Source organism: Pleuronectes platessa, chromosome 4 (assembly GCF_947347685.1).
Source record: "Pleuronectes platessa chromosome 4, fPlePla1.1, whole genome shotgun sequence".
Classification (NCBI taxonomy): Eukaryota; Metazoa; Chordata; class Actinopteri; order Pleuronectiformes; family Pleuronectidae; genus Pleuronectes; species Pleuronectes platessa.
Genome location: NC_070629.1, coordinates 14,744,831 through 14,763,998, shown reverse-complemented (window position 1 = coordinate 14,763,998; position 19,168 = coordinate 14,744,831). Strand labels below are relative to the sequence as shown.

The window sequence follows — 19,168 nt, the reverse complement described above, 5'->3', positions numbered from 1 at the left end:
TTACTGTTTTAAAAATAAAATACAGAGACAAAAGTACAGTTTATATATTATTTTTAATGAGATAATAATATATGGTTTCCAACCATGAACAGGTTATGGACAACGGCAGCAGAAATGACAAAGATATATTTAATGACCATGTATCAAAACAGTGAAGGTCAGCAATGTTGACACCAGCAGTCATGAAGGCACACTGCCCCCAAATGATCCTCACAAGCCTCTGCACCGCACACACACAAACCAGTGAACTCTTTATTCTCAGAGTATGGAGCTTTAAAGGTGTCCATGAAGTATTTTCTAGAAGCTGCAAAAGCAAAAAAATCTTTTTGAGTATCAACATTTTTAACCGGGACACGGATCATGACAGAAACACGCACACAGAGTGGACTCAGTAATGATATGAGCTGCGAGGACACTTGGGAACATGACATGTGAAGAAAAACAGGCAACTCATTTTACAGTCCAATCTAGATAATCAGACGGTAATAATGAGGGAAAACAGAAGGCAGCAAATGAGTCTTTCCCAAACAGGACAGACACTTCAGTTTGAGCAGAATGTTTGTTAAACAGGAATAACAAATAATAACACATAAAAGGTGGTCCTAAAAAAGTTATGGCAACAACAGAAGTGAGTGGATTGTTAATGACCCAGAATATCTCACACAATAAAGACGGAAATGATAGAAAGAAACAGTGGTTAGTCCCAAATGTTTTGCATGAACACATTTATAAAGTATGTAGAGCCCTTCCATTACCTCAGTGTATCTAAAGCTGCGTTCAGACCTGCACTTAACTCCACATATTCTCCTAAAATTATCCAGAGGGGCTGTATGTGAAAACACAAATGTCACAGACAGTTGCTCCGGACATTCTCTGGAGCTTTTCCAGCCATCCCCTCGAGTTAAATATCTAGAGAATGTCCGAGTGAGCCCGTGTGAGACTACAGCAGGAAAAGGTCAGGAGAATATAGCACCTGCAAGTAAGCATGTTGATGTTGTTTCTAACAGGCGGCAGTTGCATCACTGAACAAAACAAAAAAAACACAAATATCTCAGGGTGAAAAACACAACAAACACAAAGATGTCAACTTGGAAAGACAACGAGATTCAAGAGCTTTTGATGATAAGGGCAGATTCCTGCATGAAAGTGCTATAAACAAAAACATGCAGCAGAATTTATATATAACGTCCCCACATGATATACACAGAAGCCAACACTCGCCAAAAATCTCCGGCTGCGTTCTTCATATGTGAAAAGAAAAGTACAGATAACGTCTGGAAATGATGTGGAGTTCAAGGCCGAAGCAATGATTGTGAAAGAGCTGGTCGACTCCATTAGAGGACACTCATGAAAGTATTTACAACTATACAAGCAATTGGTTATTCCTATAGTCTGACTGCATACATACTGTACATAATCATCTACTTCAAATTCTATTAGAATTTACTGTGCAGAAGATTTTAGAGTAGATACTAGGATCCATGTCTGCTCCATGATAAAAACACAGATCTATAAACTAGAGTAACTTGAGGTTTCTTCAATGGTGAAATAAGGTGCTCTAGTCCCACACCGTTCTACTTTAGCCACCAATGTCTCTTTAACTTAGTATTTACCTTAGGAATTTCAATTTTTGTGTTTTTTCATATTCAACTCTAAGTTTCCGTCAGCTGTCTGTGTCTTTCTCACTGGGCACCACTTCATAGCATTCCATCTTTACCACATACATGCACTAAACCTTTTTAAAGACCTCACACAAGCACTTTTCTTCGCTTTCATATGAACATCTGTGAAATCTTTCATCATTATCTTGCCTTAAAAAGGTCTTTTTTATAGTTATATAGTCAGACTTCCATTAATTATTAAGCTATTTTCCCTTTCATGCTGCAGAAGCTGCAGTTCAGTTCTGTCAGTATGGTTTTTTTTCATATTTAAGAACGTTGAGTCAGAGCACATTTCATCTATGGGCGGTTCCACGTGGATTCATAAGGCTGGATCAGGGCTGCAGGGTGAAGGGTCAGGCAGGGGAGGAGTTCTTCTCGCTGAGCAGACTGGGTTTGGGGTCTGGTCTGTGCGGTTTGTGCTGAGGGCTGCTGCGAAGATTATCATCCATCTACAGAACAGGATGTACAGTTTAGTGAGAGCACACATGCATGAGCAGAAATATAATATGACAATGGTTCAAGAGATATGCAATGTTTATGTAGTTACAGTTGAGACTGAGACCAGTTCAATGCAACCATGAACCCATTAAGAGAAACGAAAGGGAAAGCAGAAGCACCTTTTCTATTAAGTTGGACTCTTTGTTTACAAGCTGAGTTAGTTTCTGCAGGTTTGCATCCATTGTTTCCTGAACTGGCGGGGGAGGACCTGGAGAGAGAAGAACCAAGGGAACGCCCACAGAAGGAAAAGGAGAATGCAGAGAATAAGTGGAACGGGAAGAGTACTAAATGTTTCCACACCCAAAAATGAAGAAGACAAAAGAGAGCAAGCATGCAGGGAAACACAGATGAAAGGAGTAGGAACATTCTGGAGAGGTTAGTAAGTAGTTTGTGTGCAAATGTAAAAATCCCCTGTCTTTATCAAACTGTCATCAAAATGTGAATCGCTCCAGAGTGTGCAGATCTTACAAGGGTGGTCCGAGCTGAAGTACACCGCGAGGATGGTGTCACAGAAGCTCATGAGGTTATCCAGCTGTTTGAGGTGGCTCTGCAAAGGGCTGCTGGGAAGATTGGCTTTGATGAGGGGGGCCACGAAACCAAATACGTAGGCATCCAGACTGGTCGGCCTACAATCACAAACACACATGTAACCACAAATTCATGTGACTGATACTGTCAGGGAGCTTCATAAAGCAATAAATTACAACTGATCATATCGTCTAAATGAACAATTTTATTCCGTATTTATGAAGAAAGAGGACTTGTTCTATTAATCTAAATCTGGCCTATTTTTCCTATACCAGTAAAAAATAATCAAAAACCAAAATCAATACTTAAAAAGAAAAACTAATGACTCCTGATTAAAAATATAATTCAACAGGCAACATTTGCATTTAAATTTTTCCAGCTTTTTGATTCGTTCTGTTTTTCACTTTGCACATATTCGGGATGTGATGACGTGGTCTTACAGACGCATCAAACAACTCACGAGTTGCCGAAGAAGTAGTTCGCTGTCCCCAGTCTGTACGAGAGGAGATTCAGGCACTCTTTAGCATCACTGTAGATCTGAGGCACAGACAGGGAGAAAGAGTCAGAGTTGTATAAAAAGACACAGTTGACACAACGTGAGGCTGATGAGTCACACACATCATTATTTACCTTCCCCTCCACCTCAGTGATTCTGTGTAGAGGCGCCTCTCCTTTGGTTAGAAGGATGCGGGAGAGAGCGGTGTTGGCATGGCGACAGGGGACCAGAAAGTTAAGTGGGAACGGCGAATGTGAAGCAAACCATGGCCGTGTCAGATTGGCGTAGTTTTCTGCATCCACCCAGAACGTGTGCAGCTGTTGGACACAGAACAGAAACCTTATCATGACTCACCAATTATATGTTTCACTGGAAAACAAGTAGAAGTACAGGAGCGATGGATTTACCAGAGCTGGTCGCAGTTTCTCTTCGAGCAGGGCGATGTAAGCCATGGTGTCTGCTCCCTGTCTGGCTGTCAGCTCATAGTCTGCGTTATACCTCTGGAAAAAGAACAATCATAACAATAACTGTCGAGCCATAAATTCTGTTAAATGGGGACATGATGACCAGGTGATGGATGGCCTCTCACCTGTTTCCTCAGGAAGTTGAGTATCTGTGATGGTTCTTGAACTGCAGCGTCTCCACACAGCAGCTCTGGGACTGTTGCTGAAGGTTGAATAAAAATTATTATTCAAGACAAAGCTCAAGTTATTCAACATTGTATTTGTGTTTTATTTATTTGTGTGTTATTTATTTGTGAGTTATTATTGCATCATAGTAAAATTAAAGAACTCTCCACCCACCACATGTCATTACCACGTGACATTCTGTCCATGTTTTTAAATATCTTGTTTTATGAGAAGTTGCTGCCCACCTGTTAGAGTCTTCCATGTCCAGTCTATAGGAGAAACTGTGACTTTTGCCCCAGCAAACTTTGAGTATGCCTGAAAGAAAACACACACTTGAATTAGAAAAGATACAAATAGAGACAACAGTCAGTGAATTTATGATATCAAAGGTCAATTAGAATGGAACTACTGGTTACTGGGAAATGATGCTGGTTTTATATTGTATCAATGTTGTAATGCAGCTGAATGTTTGCAGAGGTCATAGTACCACCAGGAGCAATTTGACACAGTTTATAGCAAGAAACACAAGGAAAGACATCAAATAATGACACGTGTATATTTCACTGAATCAGTTTGAGGACTAACTAACAAATAATTATAACAGATATAATAAATACATCTTTTTAGTATTAGTTGTAAAATTGTAAATCACAATGTTCAAAAGACCAAGGAGACGCCTTGAAAGGTCTCATTTAGTCAAAACCCGAAGATGTTCAGTTTACAATACTATAAACCAGAGAAAAGCTATAAATCACATAGGTGAAGCTTGAGCCAGAGGATTCTCACAGGTTTATTTGCCAGTAAATGTCAAACAGACGCCTTGTCAGCGTTCGGAAAAAAATACTGACCGTTGACATGATTTACATTTTCAGTTATTAAGTTTAACATCCTGTTTTCTGAGATTCCTTATTGTCACACATATTGAACACGTCCAGACCTGTCGCTGACCAAGTTTGATGTGTTGCATTTTAAAATTAATATCAGCTTGTTGTCAATAAACCAAAGCAAACAAAACATCATGAGTGTCACTAAATGGCAAGTCCTTTAAATGAGCGGCGTCACCTGGTGGCAAGAGTTGTCACTGCATGTATTCACTGAGGAGCACTATGATAAATAGACAGGAAATAACTGTTTGTTCATGTTCTAACCAGGTCACAGCACCGATCCCAGTCGATAGATGTCCAGCGAGAGAGTGAGCTCGGATATATAAAGACTGGAAATGAAACTGTGTGTAAACTGACCTTGAGGCGACTAAAGCTTTGTTATCAGACACAGCGATATGACAGACACACAGAGGACAGAGCAAACCGCTGTCACGTGCAACTGGGACATTATTTACACGATCATCCTGCACGTCAACGCACCAGAGACAAACTGCACAGGTTAGCGTGGAAGCTAGCCAGAGATGCACAGAAACACATTGCACAAGTTAGCATGGAAGCTAGCCAGAGATACACAGAGCAGAGAGCGGAGAAGCGCTCGTTTTAAAAGCACGAGCGGGCGTAATGGATATATTATGATTAATGTTGGATGAGAACGTTACCAGAACTATGAGGGACTCGGAGTGGACAGAAGGTAAACCCCAGTCTCCTCCCCAGCATCTCAGCTCCATGGCAGCCGCCATGTTGGATTCATAGAGGGGGGCGTGTGACGTCAGAGCCTGCAGAAGTGAACGTAAAGCAGGTGAAGAAAATAAAATTAAGAAATATTGTTTTAAAATCTGCGTCAACTAATAAAGAAGAACAATTTAGGATAAGGTTAATGAAAACTCAATAAAATTTAAAAATCTGACGCTTGGAAACAGTTTTTGGTTGAGAAAGATTTGAACTGAATATAATTACAATGTCTACATATAAATGGCAGATTACATTTAAGTTTTAGATGGATTGAAAGTGTGTTAAAAGACAGGTATTCAGACGCTTCAAAATAGCTAAAATCCAAGATTTGGCCTAGGGGGTAGAGTGGTCTTTCTCCAACAAGAAGGTTGGCGGTTCAATCCCCACTCTTCCCCATCTGCAAGCCGAAGTGTCCTTATCAAGATACTGAACCCCTAAAATTAGCAGGACTTCAACCACCTATTCATTGCACAATATCTTACACTATGTAAATTTAAAAACAAAAATGTGTGAGTTAATTAAAAAAAAACAAATTTAATTAAAAAAATTACTTAAATTAAATGAATCCTGCGCATTCCACTTCTGCTCAGGAGGATAAAAATAATATTTCAAATAAATTAAAAACAATTTTTTTTATAAATAATAAAAAATAAATAAATAACAGAAAATAAGTGAAAAGTAAATTTTCACCACTTTCAAATTTTCTGCAAATTTTGTTAAGAATTTCAGTGTGTTAAATTCCCTCAAAAATCCAATTTATTTGCTTGAAAAATAATAATGCTTACAATTTCAATAGGGCTTCACTGTCTGTAAGTGCCTGTCAGTGCTTGGGCCCTAAATAAAAGGGAAATATGTTAATTAAGAGATATAAACCAGAGATAAAGAATCACTTCATAACTTTATATGAAGAATATAAAGTTAAGAAATATTATCATAGTAAGAAAACAACACCTGATCATATCAGGTGAACACATTTGATTAGTTTAAGTGAATAAATATTGTTTGAAAAATCACTTGCTCAAAATAGGTGAAAAAACAAATATGTTAATATGTTTCCTGTCAAGAGGAACTGTTATATTTATAGTGTCCTTAAGGAATCATAAAATCACCCGCGTTTGACTACTGTCATTCGATAACGGCCCTTTACTTGACCTTAGGGCTCATTAAATGTTAAGTCATAGTGAGGTAATCACACAGGAATGAGGCACAACAGGTTTATTAGAGAGAGAACCAAAAATAGTACATGTAATGAGAAAGAACAGCATCAATGAGAAGGTATAGTCCAGTGCTTATAAAACTCCAGAGCAGCCAGTAAAACACCATGTGGTTGGACTGTTTCACCAGCTACTGGATCCCAGATCAAATCAATGATGAACTCAAATTTGGATTCACCGGATCAGGAATTGTGTGCCTTGCTCTAAAGCTGATATTAAATGAACAAGTCAGTTTATATTTATGTGGCCCAAAAAATTAAAAAAATTGCCTTAAAGAGCTTCAAGATGTGTGTGTCAGACAAAGCCCTCAAATAACTCTAATTCATATATCTATATATATATTTGAATTCAAGGTTAGTTTCGTATTTGCCTCTTGTTTTATTCCTCCTTCCTTGTATACTTCCTGGGAAGTTATAAAATGTCGTAGAAAAACAAAAGCTTGGTGACTCATATTTTAATTATAAGAATTCATTGTTGTTTGATTTTATACATTTTGATAGAACATGCCTCCATTTTGTATTTGGATCTCAGTCGTAAATAGTATTTTTTCGTTTATTTGTGTGTGTTTTATGTCTTTTCAGCAGCTATAACATGGAGCCGACAGTCAGACTGCTGAAGGCTGCCAGGTGTTTGGCCAGACACAGACCAACGTAAGGTGATAATGCACTGAGGGATGGTAAACCTCTCTGTTGAGATGTGGAAATCGTTTGAAGAAAACTTTAAGATGAGTAGCAGACATCAGGAAATCTTCCCAGGCTTAAAGTCTGTAGCCCTCTCTGTTTCTCCTTCCCCACATTCTTCAACAGATGGAATTTAGAGAAGGGTTGCTGGGGCATTTAGAGCAAATTCAATCAGATTGAATTATAACTAAAACCATTGCCTGTAGTTATACAGTTCAACTAACTTACTGAAAGTGAGCTATAGGAGATGATGCACATCTTTGACACAGGTTAATGCCGTTTGTGAGGAGTGGTTGCAAACTGGAATACGTTTTTCCTCCCCTGAGATCCAGGAAAGATCCATTTCAGGCATTTTTAGAACTGGCTCAGTTACAGACTGATTTAGAGCATTTTTATGATATGATATCACATTACATTTTCAACAGACTGTAGACACAAAGGACTTACAGAATAAGAGGAGGGAAAAAAACTCATATTACAAGGATAATCAATGTAGCAGTCTAACAGACCTTTTTTAAATAATGAATTACAACATGTTTTATGTTAAAATTAACTGTCTTGCTATTTGTAGAATACGTTAGATTATTCAGCTTTTATTAACCGGTATAATGGACAACTTATCATTTAATTGGCCGGTGGCGGCAGGGAGACACTCCCCCAGACTATTAAAAAGGTCCCTGTGCCACTGCCACAACAGTAGCATTTGAGAACCCTCCCCTTAACTTTGCCTCTGGCCCCCCCAGAAAAAACCCTCATGCTGATATTTTGCTTCAAGTTCTGGACTCGTCCATCCTTCTGCGCCTGTGATTTTCTTTATTGATCCACTTGAGGAAATCAACATCTTTCTTCAGAAACCCGCTCTGCAGCACTGATGATGTGTGTGTGGGCCCGAGCAGCAGCTCTGTCTCTGGTGCTGCTACAGCTGGTGCTCACTGTCTCAGCTGAAGGCACCGGTAAGTACTGGCTCCTCAGCTCACCCTGCTTCTGGAATACATTAGACACAGTGTGTTTCTTTGTGCTGTGCATGTTGAAGCTTTATGAATCTTAATTTCCCGAAAATGTTCCCCCCATTTATATAAGACAACCTGTCGTCTGCTTTTTGTAAAAAAATTCTGGAACGAAATATACTTTTGGGGATTTTTAAATTGGAGTTAAAGTTTTCAATCCAGGGTCTAGGCAGTGTGACCTAAATGAGATGGAGAAGCAACAACTGACAAAGTCCATGTGCTAAACCCTTGATTTGCCTGGAATCTGCACACACTTTTTTCCACACAATTTCCCGTCACTGCGTATTTATCTTGAATTCAGCTAATGGCCGTGTGCAAGTGTTTTGAGTGTGCATGTGTCTGAGTGTGAGGCGGTGGGGACTGTTCCAGTGGAAAGAGTTTCCTGCTGCTCCTCTCTGGAACTCCCATCTACCACTCTATAAAACACAGCAGGATACAAACATGAACACACACACACGGGTGCACACACAAAGATATGCTGTCACACTTAAAGTACTAAAGTACCACACAACTCAGCAGTAGCAATGGAGAGTAGACTCCAAGGCACAGCTATCAAGACACAAACTCAGAAATGTCTCTTTTCATTCTGACAAGAAAAAGTCAGCACCTCTTATAAACCAGTGTTTTCAGTTGCTGTGCTGAATGTTCCTCACTGCTGACTGACCGTTATTTTTAACAATCCTCTCCTGTGGCAGTCTATGACCTGCTGGCGTCTCCGGACTGCCTGCCCGACCTGCTCCAAGGGAAGCTGAAGAGCAAAGGGCAGGACGAGGCTTTCCTCCTCTCCTCCTTCAGGCTCCACAACAAGGCCCCAACCTCTCTTTACAGTGTCATCAACCCCAAAGACAACACCAAGTACCTGGACTTCAGTGTGCAGGCCAAACAAAGCAAGGGTGACTTATCAAACTGACACACACACGGCACTATCAGCTATTGTAACTTGTTCGCTCTTGATTTTCTGTCCCCTGTCCTTCAGTCCATTTTTATTTCTTGCCATCTGCAGTTACCATTCGTTACCTGAGGACCGACGGCAGATTTGGCACAACCAGTTTCAACCACGCCTCCCTGGCAGACGGCAGAATTCATCATGTGATGCTACATGCCAGGGGTCTGCAGCGTGGTCCAGCTCGCCTCAACATCTACATCGACTGCACACTGGCGCACTCTCTGGATGACCTTCCAGCTGCGTTCGGGTCACTCCCATCGGGTCCTAACAAGGTGGCACTGAGGACGCTGCAGTCAAGTGGACAGGTGAAAAACCAATTTGTAGTGTTTCTATATTATGCTGCAGTAACTTTATATACTGCTTGGGAACACATATATAGTGAATCCTATAAATAACAGCATTGGGAAATGTGAATGAATGAACCATATCTTAATAGACTTCAGGTAAATTAATTTCATCCTTACTACTGTTTTCTTCTTGGTTTTCAGAATGAGCTGACTGACTTTAAGCTGGTGACAGAGGACACCATAGACAACGTGGCCACTTTGCAGGACTGTAGTGTGGAGCACAGTGAATCTGTGCATCTGTTGGGTGAGGACATCTTTACTTAAACCTGATAGATGTCGGATATTTAAAGATTTTTTTTCTCAGACAGCGGGAAATATTTACCACTCTCACATGAAATATCTCTTAATGTTGAATGTTTTATTAGTGATGTAAAGAATCTGTAATTCTGATTTGTGACATCCCCTCAGGTTTCGAGGGACGCAGGGAGGAACATAACCAGGCCACCATGGAGGAGCTGAAGAGCATGTTGTCTGAGCTGAGGGAGATGCTGCTCAAACAGGTAGAGCCCACACTCAGTTCACCTCCCGATGGAGAACACGAAAGAAACAAACACTGACATTGATCACAAGGTTTGGAAAATCAATCAAAAAAGACATTGAACTTGCTATGTCACCCTCTTTGCTCAAATTGATGGTGATAAAAAAATGGTTTGATTTAATGGAAATGGACCCAAATTATTCAGATGTACATAAGGATATACAGTTTATGATATTATTGGTGATTCTTGAGAGCTCTGGGTCGAAAATATTGATAAATTCCAACCCTGGTTGTTTTAAAGAGTTGAATTACATTTTTATTTGTGGTGGTAAAATCTAAAGTTTGTTTGTCAGGGGCCAGATCTAGGAATTTTCACCTTCTTTAACATTGGGAGGGAGGCGTTTTTCAATGTTTTCCTAGATTTCTCAGAGAATGATTCATGGATTTTGAAGGGAAAAAATCTGGCACATTCAGGGGCCTGATATGTATGAAATTTGGTGCTGCCTTGTTTGAAGGTTTTATTCAGCAACAGACACCTGAATAAATCACAATCAGACATCCACCTCCGCAGCAGACAGAAGTGGATGAATAAAAAGAGGATTCCTTAGGAGATTATGTATCAAACAGAATCCCAAGGCTGTAAAACACGTTTAAAACTCATCACCTCAGCAGACACACATTTTATAGCTTTTCATAACCTCATAATCTCATTCAGATGTCACTACTCATTGAAAAAGTATTATTTGCTTCTCTGAATAAACTGTATGCTGTGGGTACATCATATATTTACCCAGGTGACAGTTATTATGACAGTTCTACAACCTGTTTCTCTCCGGTTCAGATTAAAGAGACAACTTTTCTGAGGAACACCATCGCTGAGTGTCTTGCCTGCGGTAAGCAGTATATAAAACGCTATAAATGTACCATAGTCTGACAAAGGGACATTTCGTGAAGGAGCTTATGTTTCTCTATTTGTGCCAACAGGTCTTGGCGGTTCTCCAACCAACACAGGTCCACCTCCAGGTCCAGGGCAGGAAGTCATGCAGCCTCGTCCTCTGACTCAGTGTCCACCTGGAACCTGCTTCAGACAGAACATGTGCATCCACTCAGAGTCGGGGGATTTCCGCTGTGCCCCCTGTCCGGATGGATACACAGGGGACGGGGTTCACTGTGATGACGTAGACGAGGTACAGTTTACATCCATTTTTATCTTCCATGGGTCTCTGCAACCAGTACATGGAAGTTCCACTCGTTAACGTTTGACCAGCTTGTGTTTTGTTGTGTGTTTTAGTGTCAGTTTAAGCCGTGTTTCCCTGGTGTCCGGTGTGTGAACACTGCTCCTGGTTTTCTCTGTGAGAGATGCCCTCAGGGTTACACCGGACCACAGATAAACGGAGTAGGAGTATCCTATGCTAAGTCACACAAACAGGTAAAGCAGAACAAAATAATCATTATTATTAATATTATAAATATAATTATGTGATACAAATATATGATCCTTTTCTTCAAACTTGAATTACTCTTCGTCCCAGGTATGTGAGGATATAGACGAGTGTCTGGGCCCACCTGAGAATGGAGGTTGCACTGCCAACTCCCACTGTCACAACACTGTGGTAAGACCTCGGACACTGGTGCATGGTTATATCACACTCTCCTACAGCGGACGTGTGGAGGCTATATCCCGTCATCTGACCCTGTCCTCTCCTCATCAGGGCTCCTTCCGCTGCGGCCAGTGTAAAACCGACTTCACGGGCGACCAGGTGAATGGTTGCCAGGGCACCAGGCTTTGCCCCAACGGTAAACCCAACCCCTGTGACGCCAACGCTGAATGTGTGGTGCAGCGGGATGGAAGCATCAGCTGTGTGGTAAAAAATCCTGAGGGCTTTACACGGAGGCCTCTGCATCACAAATTGTGCTGATCCCCATTAGATCATGTACACAGGATGTGATGCTGTCCCTCCTGTTTGTGCCTGTGTTGTTTAGTGTGGCATCGGCTGGGCGGGTAATGGCTACGTGTGTGGAAAGGACACAGATATTGATGCATATCCGGACATAAAGCTCCAGTGCAGAGACAACAAGTGTAAGCAGGTACTCATTCCTGCACCCGCTCTCCTCTCATGCACTTTATTCATTGTTATATTAAAACGTAACAACGCACATGTGTTCCCCCAGGACAACTGCGTGTTTGTGCCAAACTCTGGCCAAGACGACGCAGACAGGGATGGGGCGGGTGACGCCTGCGATGATGATGCAGACAGCGATGGCATCATTAACATAGATGTAGGTGACTTCTCAGGCTTTATGAATACTAGTCTGACGTATGCATTATTGAGTGAACCTCTTCTTCTTTCTTTTTTTGTCCCAGGACAACTGCTGGCTCGTTCCTAATGTGGACCAGAGGAACAGCGACAAGGATGTCCATGGGGACGCGTGTGACAACTGCAGAACTGTAGACAATCCCAAACAAACAGACACAGACCAGGACGGGCTGGGAGATGACTGTGACGATGACATGGACGGAGACAGTAAGTGCATTAGTTAGTATTTAACGGCCAAATGTTTATTATGTCCTCATAGTTCTGTGGTGGTTTAATTACAGGGACACGCTGCAGCAACTCTCACTTTTATAAATGGCCACAGTGGCTGAATAGAGTAGGATGGTGATCTCTGTTGGAGGATTAGTAACAGGACCATTACTGCTTTTATAACGTTAATCAGAGCTACCGTGTCCAGGAGGGTCGTCCAAACGTCAGCCTGTCTGGACCACACTGTCCAGACCTGGAAAACGTGCTCCTCGTCATTTTCTGTTTCCAATTCCCATCCTCTGCCAGTTAGACCCTTGGCTTACAGAGAAATAACTCAAGCTGAAAAAAAATCACAAGCCCCAGTAGAAAACTGTTTTAAATGTTAAAATGTTCCAACTGGAATCCTGAGTGTTGTTTCTCACATACTTCACTTGATGTCTCATTTCTTCCACTGGAAACAGTTTGCCTGCATGTTTACCTTCACAGGCTGACGTCCACTGCCTGTTTAAACTTGGTTCTGCTGCTGCTTATCACTCCAGGCTCTCGTTTGGTTATGTCTTTAACTCTCAGGGCTGGATTGCTCAGAGCTTGGTCACGTCTGTCTCCTCTCTAATAGCATTTTTTCCACGGTGAGCCTTTGCCAGGCATTGAAGGCCAATGGAAACTATTCCACCTTCCTCCCTTACAAACACTGCCATCTGCTGAAGCATTTGAAAGACTGTGTCTCCAGCCTGTGCTCTGTCATGCTTCTTTTTAAAATGTTACTGTCAATGCTTTTGCACATTAAGTTGAAATTAAAGCCGCTCGGGTGTTTTTACTGTCAGACTTGAAGAATATTCTCGACAATTGCCCACGGGTCCCCAACCCAGACCAGAGGGACAGAGACCATGACGGGGTGGGGGATGCCTGTGACAGCTGTCCTGATATGGCCAATCCGAACCAGGTAACAAACCGAACAACAACCTGAAAGTATACCTCGCTTTACCTTCGCTTAGGCCAAGCAGCCCCCTTGTGGAAGCACTTTTAAAATGACTAGATTCAGATTTTTATTTTCATGTCTCTCAATGTTAAAGAAAAAATCAAACAAAACCTTGGTGCGTGCCCTGATCCGGATCCAAACCAAAGTTGCATGGGTTCCTCCTTGGGTCATGTCCCACCCCTTCACAAAATGTTATTGAAGTACTTTTTGCCATAATCCTGCAAACTAACAAATACACACAAAAATAACCTCCTCTGTGGAAGTAATAATCTGCTGTCATACCTCTGATCATATCTGTTTTGTTGACTTGCAGTGGGACACAGACGATGACCTGATTGGAGATAGCTGTGACGACAACGTAGACAGGTAGCGCCAGGTCACTCTCATGACCTGTGGCATTGTTGTGTATATTTAAGATGTTCCGATGTTAGGTCATTGGTCTCACCTGCACAAACTCTGGCTTGTCAGTGACGGGGACGGACACCAGAACACAAATGACAACTGTCCCACGGTTATCAACTCCTCTCAGCTGGACACTGACAAGGACGGAAAGGTTTGAAACTGTCTCTTTATTCATCCTTACATTTTCAAGTAGTCATCTCCTGTATGCTGACATATACTGTAAATGGCTGCGTTTACAAAGTGTCTCACTTTATTTTGGTAGGGAGATGAATGTGACGATGACGATGATAATGACGGCGTACTGGACATTGATGACAACTGCAGACTAGTTCCCAACCCAGATCAACAGGACTCTGACAGTGAGCATTGGTCGCTGTGTGTGTGTGTGTGTGTATGCAGTATTTGCCGCTGAGAGATTTTTTCAATCATGACCTTGTCACTTTCAGACAACAAAGTTGGAGACGCATGCGAGGGCGACTTTGACCAAGACAACGTCATCGACATCATCGACTCCTGCCCAGAGAACGCTGAGGTCACACTCACCGACTTCAGAGCCTATCAGACGGTCGTGCTGGACCCAGAGGGCGACTCCCAGATCGACCCCAACTGGCTGGTTCTCAACCAGGTGAACTACAGCTTCCACTTGTGAGCCACCTGCTTGTTTGAGAATCAGCTGAACTGCAGAGGCTTGTCTAATAAAGCAATTTATTCCTGAGGTGCTCTGTAGAAAGATTGGATGGCAATGGATAGTAAGATTTGATTATCATTATCTTTAAATGAAGCAACAACGTATGACATGACAGCACAAATAAACTCTCTCTCAGGGCATGGAGATAGTGCAGACCATGAACTCTGACCCTGGCCTGGCTGTAGGTAAGTACAGACACCGTCATACTTATCATTTCCTATTTTCTTCAGTGTGCTCTTCCCTAACCAGCACTGCTGTGTCTTCCTTCTCCGCTGTCCACATCTACAGGCTACCAAGCGTTCAGTGGGGTCGACTTCGAGGGAACATTCCACGTGAACACGGTGACAGACGACGACTACACAGGCTTCATCTTCGGCTACCAGGACTCCTCCTCGTTCTACGTGGTGATGTGGAAGCAGACAGAACAAACCTACTGGCAGGCTGCGCCCTTCAGGGCTGTTGCAGAGCCGGGAATACAGCTCAAGGTGAGGGGTGAGGGCCACGTGTGTCTGTAGATCATCACCTGTCGTCAGTAGCTATAAGTTATTCCCCTCTCATCTTTTGTGGCTCTTCAGATGGTGAAGTCGGAGACAGGCCCAGGTGAGCATCTGAGGAACTCCCTCTGGCACACAGGGGACACCGACGGGCAGGTCCGTCTCCTGTGGAAAGACCCAAGGAACGTCGGCTGGAAAGACAAGGTTTCCTACCGCTGGTTCCTCCAGCACCGACCACAGGTTGGATACATCAGGTACAGACACACACACCATCACTCAGACACATAGACCCCATTCAGACCTGTTATTAACATCTGTCCTGAGTGATCTGATCACGAGCAGACAGCAGATGACTATTGATTGGGAAGCGATTGAAGTGATAGATGAGTACAAATATTGAGGCTTAAATAATAGACCATCATGGACCATCTATCTATCTATCTATCTATCTATCCTGTGTGAACAGACTGTTCACAACTGCTTTCCCCTCATGTGTGCACCAGGGCTCGCTTTTTCGAGGGTTCAGACCTGGTGGCGGACACAGGCGTGATAATTGACACCAGTATGAGAGGGGGACGACTGGGAGTGTTCTGCTTCTCTCAGGAAAACATCATCTGGTCCAATTTGAAGTATCGTTGCAACGGTGAGTGACTGCAGGTTGAGGGAGTCCCACAAATGCTTCATAAGCGTCAGCTACGCCTAATGACTTTTTCCCCATTTCTCATCTCTAAAGACACAATTCCTGCCGACTACAAGGATGTCAGTGCTTAGAGCACAGAGTGCAGCCAGAGAGGGAAGTGATCCTACAGGGAGACGACTGGAGAGCTGCTGAAAACATGGATTAAAGAAGCAGAGCTGCACGGCCGAGAGCGAGGAGGTAGAGACCATGAGCTGAAACTGAATGATGAATTTGGGAACATCTTGTAGTCATGATCTTTTAACTTTGTGTCATTAGAGTGAGGCATTATATACTTATCTTTAAGTTAGTGTGATGTAACTGAAGCCAGTATATTCTTGTATAGATGATGAACAGGTTTTATATATCTATGCAACATCACCTTCAGTTTTATCAGCATTTTATGACAACTGTATGAAAAGAGGCAGGAGGTACTTTGTTTGGATGTAGATATAATAAAATGCAGCAATTCTCAAAAATATAAGCAAGCTCAATCATTTCTGTGCCACAGAGCCAGTGACGGCCAGTGGCCAGAGGCATTATATTGTCAGGTTGTCCATCTGTTGTTCATCATTGAGTTGGACTCAAGGATGAACTGATTTTTGATGGTCAAAGTTTAAGGACGCTGTGTCATAACAAAGCACATTTTGCCATTTTGCTGCAACATTTCAGGAACACCCTCAGGGATTTTCTTTAAATTTGGAAAAATGTTAAGTTGAATTCAGTGATGATCTGATTCGATTTTGGTGGTCGATGGTTAAGATCGAGGTCATTGTGATCTCATCTTCTTTTTAACATAATATATCAGGAACACATTTGATCACAAACATTTAATTGGACTTAAGTGACAGGATTCAAATTTGTAGGTCAGGCTTTAGCCCTGTGAGCGCTCCATCTTAAGAACACCTTGAGAGAATCCTTTCAAATCAGGCACAAATGTTCACATAGACCCTCGGATAAAGAGATTTGATTTTGGAGGTATAAGGTCTGTAACCTCTTAAGCCCCTTGAACATCATGTCTCAAGTCTGCCTTTGGGACATTTCTTCAAATTTTGACTACAAGTTGTCTCTTGATGACCTTTAAGTTTTCAGTGGTCAAAGGACATATTGACTTATTGGGAGTCTGGAAAAAGATATGTTGTTTGAGGCATACAACTGCAGGGTGCTCTTTCTACATACATTTATATACATTTTTACATGAGGTCATTCTAAATGTTAATCTGTATAGGAAAACGTGATCTGCAAATAAAGACACATGACATGCAATGGATGGTTTAATTTCAAGTGAGAACTTTTTGAACTGCATGACAAGCACATCTCCTTCTTTTAAACACAGCTTGGTCAGAAAGTATTATTACATGGTATGGATTTCCACAGCCTTCACTGTTGGTACTGTTGTCTGATTTTAACTGTTAGATATCAAAGCTGCTGTGAGCACCATTTAATCTCTACATTCATACCAGTAACTTTAATGCTGAAATTCTTTCAAAAAGATAAGTCACATGACAGCATGATTCGAATCAATTATTTCCACAGATCACAGAACTTTAGCCAAAATGTACATATAAGTTATTATAAAACATGTTAGGTAAACAATAAGACAAAACAACTTACTGGTTTAGTTTTGACGACTAGGAAACAGAAGAACTTCCAGATAACAATATATTGTATTTTCATACAAAACCTGTCACACAGGTAATAAACAGGTGAATGTCTTTGTCTGAATTTGGCAGTAAACTCAACATCCAGTGTTGAATAAAGCACCAGTAAAACCACTCATCTGACCTTATTCAGCCCACCATTATGAGCTGTGTGTAACATAACAAGGTTAAAAGCCTTCATGACTGTACAGAAAATGTCTCAACAGGAAGAGTGTCTGCATGTACATGCAAATACATAATGCTTTCAGGTTCTCTGTAACAGACTAACCAATGAGACAGAGTAGTTTGTATTTTTCTGACATCTACCTTTGGTAAATGTTCACACACTGTGTCACTGCAGCTCTTCTATAGAGGCGGCGCCTCACTGACTTCACTCTTACAAAAGGCAGGTTGATTTAAAGAGCACTGCCCCGTACAACACTGTCGAGGACTGGAAACGTTGCACATATGACATGGATTTTCCTAAGAAAACATTTGGCTCAAAGGGAGCACCAAAAAAGGTTTAAACAATTATCCTTGTGATCTAAGTGGAAACCTCACAACACAGCGTATCTAAGATTGAAAAAAGAGCTTGTTCGGTTGCATAGAAAACTTACAAAAGGGGACCGATATAACAAAGCATACAAATAATACAGCCGACATGTGAGCCTGAGAGATTAAACAGAGTTAGGGGCAAATCGAATTCACTCTCTCCACATTTCTTCTGATTACTAAGGACACACTTGAATAAATACAGTTTGTCATGTAACATCTCTAATCCAGAAATCAATTTGTCCCAAAACCCTTGCTACAACTGTTCAGAACTGAAATACTCGGCTGAAAGTAAAAGAAAGAATCCAAGAAAAACAGACACACAGATAAAACACTTTCAAGACTGAAATGATCACTGAATCAATAGGAACTGGATTCTTCTTGTGTTTAATGGAATTCACCTTCTATGACTCTTGTATTTCAAACCTATAAGTAATACAAAAATCCAGGAGTTATGGTAGTAAAGACTTTTTTTAAATTACCGTCAAGGTATAAACAACTTAAAAATTTCGAACAATGTAAAAATAAACTAGCATATATAAAACAAGGCAACAGATAATCATCCATTTCAAAGATGAGGATAGTGTGGGGTTGTGTTTCAAAGAAAAGGGGGAAAAGGGGGTGGTCCCTTGGCTCAGCGTGGGAGCTTCATGTCTGCCTGTATCCAGAGAATCAGAGTAGCACGATACTCATGTAGTGATCTGCGTCCTACGCCTCAAATCGCTTTGGGCAGACCATAGGAGCAACGAGGGTCCACATGTAGAGGATGAGACAGACCCAGCAGGAGGCCATCTTGATCCAGAACACCGACCAGCTGCCATCCAATATATTCTCAATCTGATATTTGTCATAACTGCAAGAGACACACACAGTCAGAGAAATGAGCCAAGATAAACAGTGGAGAAAGATAAATTGCTGTTGTTATTTGATCCCCAATAGACAATAGTGCATTTGTAACCCATGAAATTAATGAAAACTTGCATTAATAGAGCTGCTTTCACACATGCACTCAACTCTGCAGATCCTCCGTATCTTCTCCAGAGGAGGTGCATGTGTGAACGCAAATGTGGGAGTGAGAGGCTCTGCATTGTTTGCAGAATTTCTCCACCTGG

The 19,168-nt window shown here is 41.6% G+C and overlaps 3 protein-coding genes across 5 annotated transcripts in view; 1 reads left to right on the top strand and 2 right to left on the bottom strand.

Annotated features, from left to right (window-relative positions):
* Positions 1 to 37: 37 nt before the first annotated feature.
* mtx3 (metaxin 3) lies at positions 38 to 5,458 on the bottom strand. Of its 2 annotated transcripts, XM_053420438.1 has the most exons (9): positions 5,356 to 5,458; positions 4,058 to 4,127; positions 3,773 to 3,849; positions 3,591 to 3,683; positions 3,318 to 3,500; positions 3,148 to 3,224; positions 2,628 to 2,785; positions 2,279 to 2,367; positions 38 to 2,110 (listed from the first exon to the last, which is right to left on the bottom strand). In XM_053420438.1, the coding sequence occupies exons 1-9, from the start codon at positions 5,434 to 5,436 to the stop codon at positions 2,015 to 2,017; spliced, it is 924 nt and encodes a 307-aa protein (XP_053276413.1). In that variant the 5' UTR covers positions 5,437 to 5,458; the 3' UTR covers positions 38 to 2,014. The 2 variants fall into 2 exon arrangements, with proteins under 2 accessions (XP_053276413.1, XP_053276414.1); XM_053420439.1 differs by lacking the exon at positions 2,279 to 2,367.
* A 2,553-nt stretch (positions 5,459 to 8,011) lies between these two features.
* On the top strand, positions 8,012 to 17,130 carry thbs4a (thrombospondin 4a). Of its 2 annotated transcripts, XM_053420647.1 has the most exons (23): positions 8,012 to 8,275; positions 9,025 to 9,222; positions 9,333 to 9,580; positions 9,764 to 9,866; positions 10,031 to 10,122; positions 10,942 to 10,993; positions 11,085 to 11,287; positions 11,392 to 11,529; positions 11,633 to 11,713; positions 11,813 to 11,965; positions 12,084 to 12,188; positions 12,273 to 12,380; positions 12,466 to 12,625; positions 13,450 to 13,568; positions 13,918 to 13,970; positions 14,073 to 14,157; positions 14,269 to 14,365; positions 14,453 to 14,631; positions 14,831 to 14,879; positions 14,983 to 15,179; positions 15,270 to 15,442; positions 15,692 to 15,831; positions 15,922 to 17,130. In XM_053420647.1, exons 1-23 carry the CDS (start codon positions 8,194 to 8,196, stop codon positions 15,957 to 15,959), a joined length of 2,853 nt encoding a protein of 950 aa, XP_053276622.1. In that variant the 5' UTR covers positions 8,012 to 8,193; the 3' UTR covers positions 15,960 to 17,130. The 2 variants fall into 2 exon arrangements, with proteins under 2 accessions (XP_053276622.1, XP_053276619.1); XM_053420644.1 differs by having other exon boundaries at positions 12,084 to 12,380.
* serinc5 (serine incorporator 5) overlaps positions 17,126 to 19,168 on the bottom strand; it is a 23,535-nt gene continuing 21,492 nt past the window's right edge. Inside the window, exon 12 of the mRNA XM_053420648.1 lies at positions 17,126 to 18,909. Within this exon, the coding sequence (XP_053276623.1) occupies positions 18,765 to 18,909 (145 nt within the window). The 3' untranslated portion in view covers positions 17,126 to 18,764. The remainder of the gene's footprint in view (positions 18,910 to 19,168) is intronic.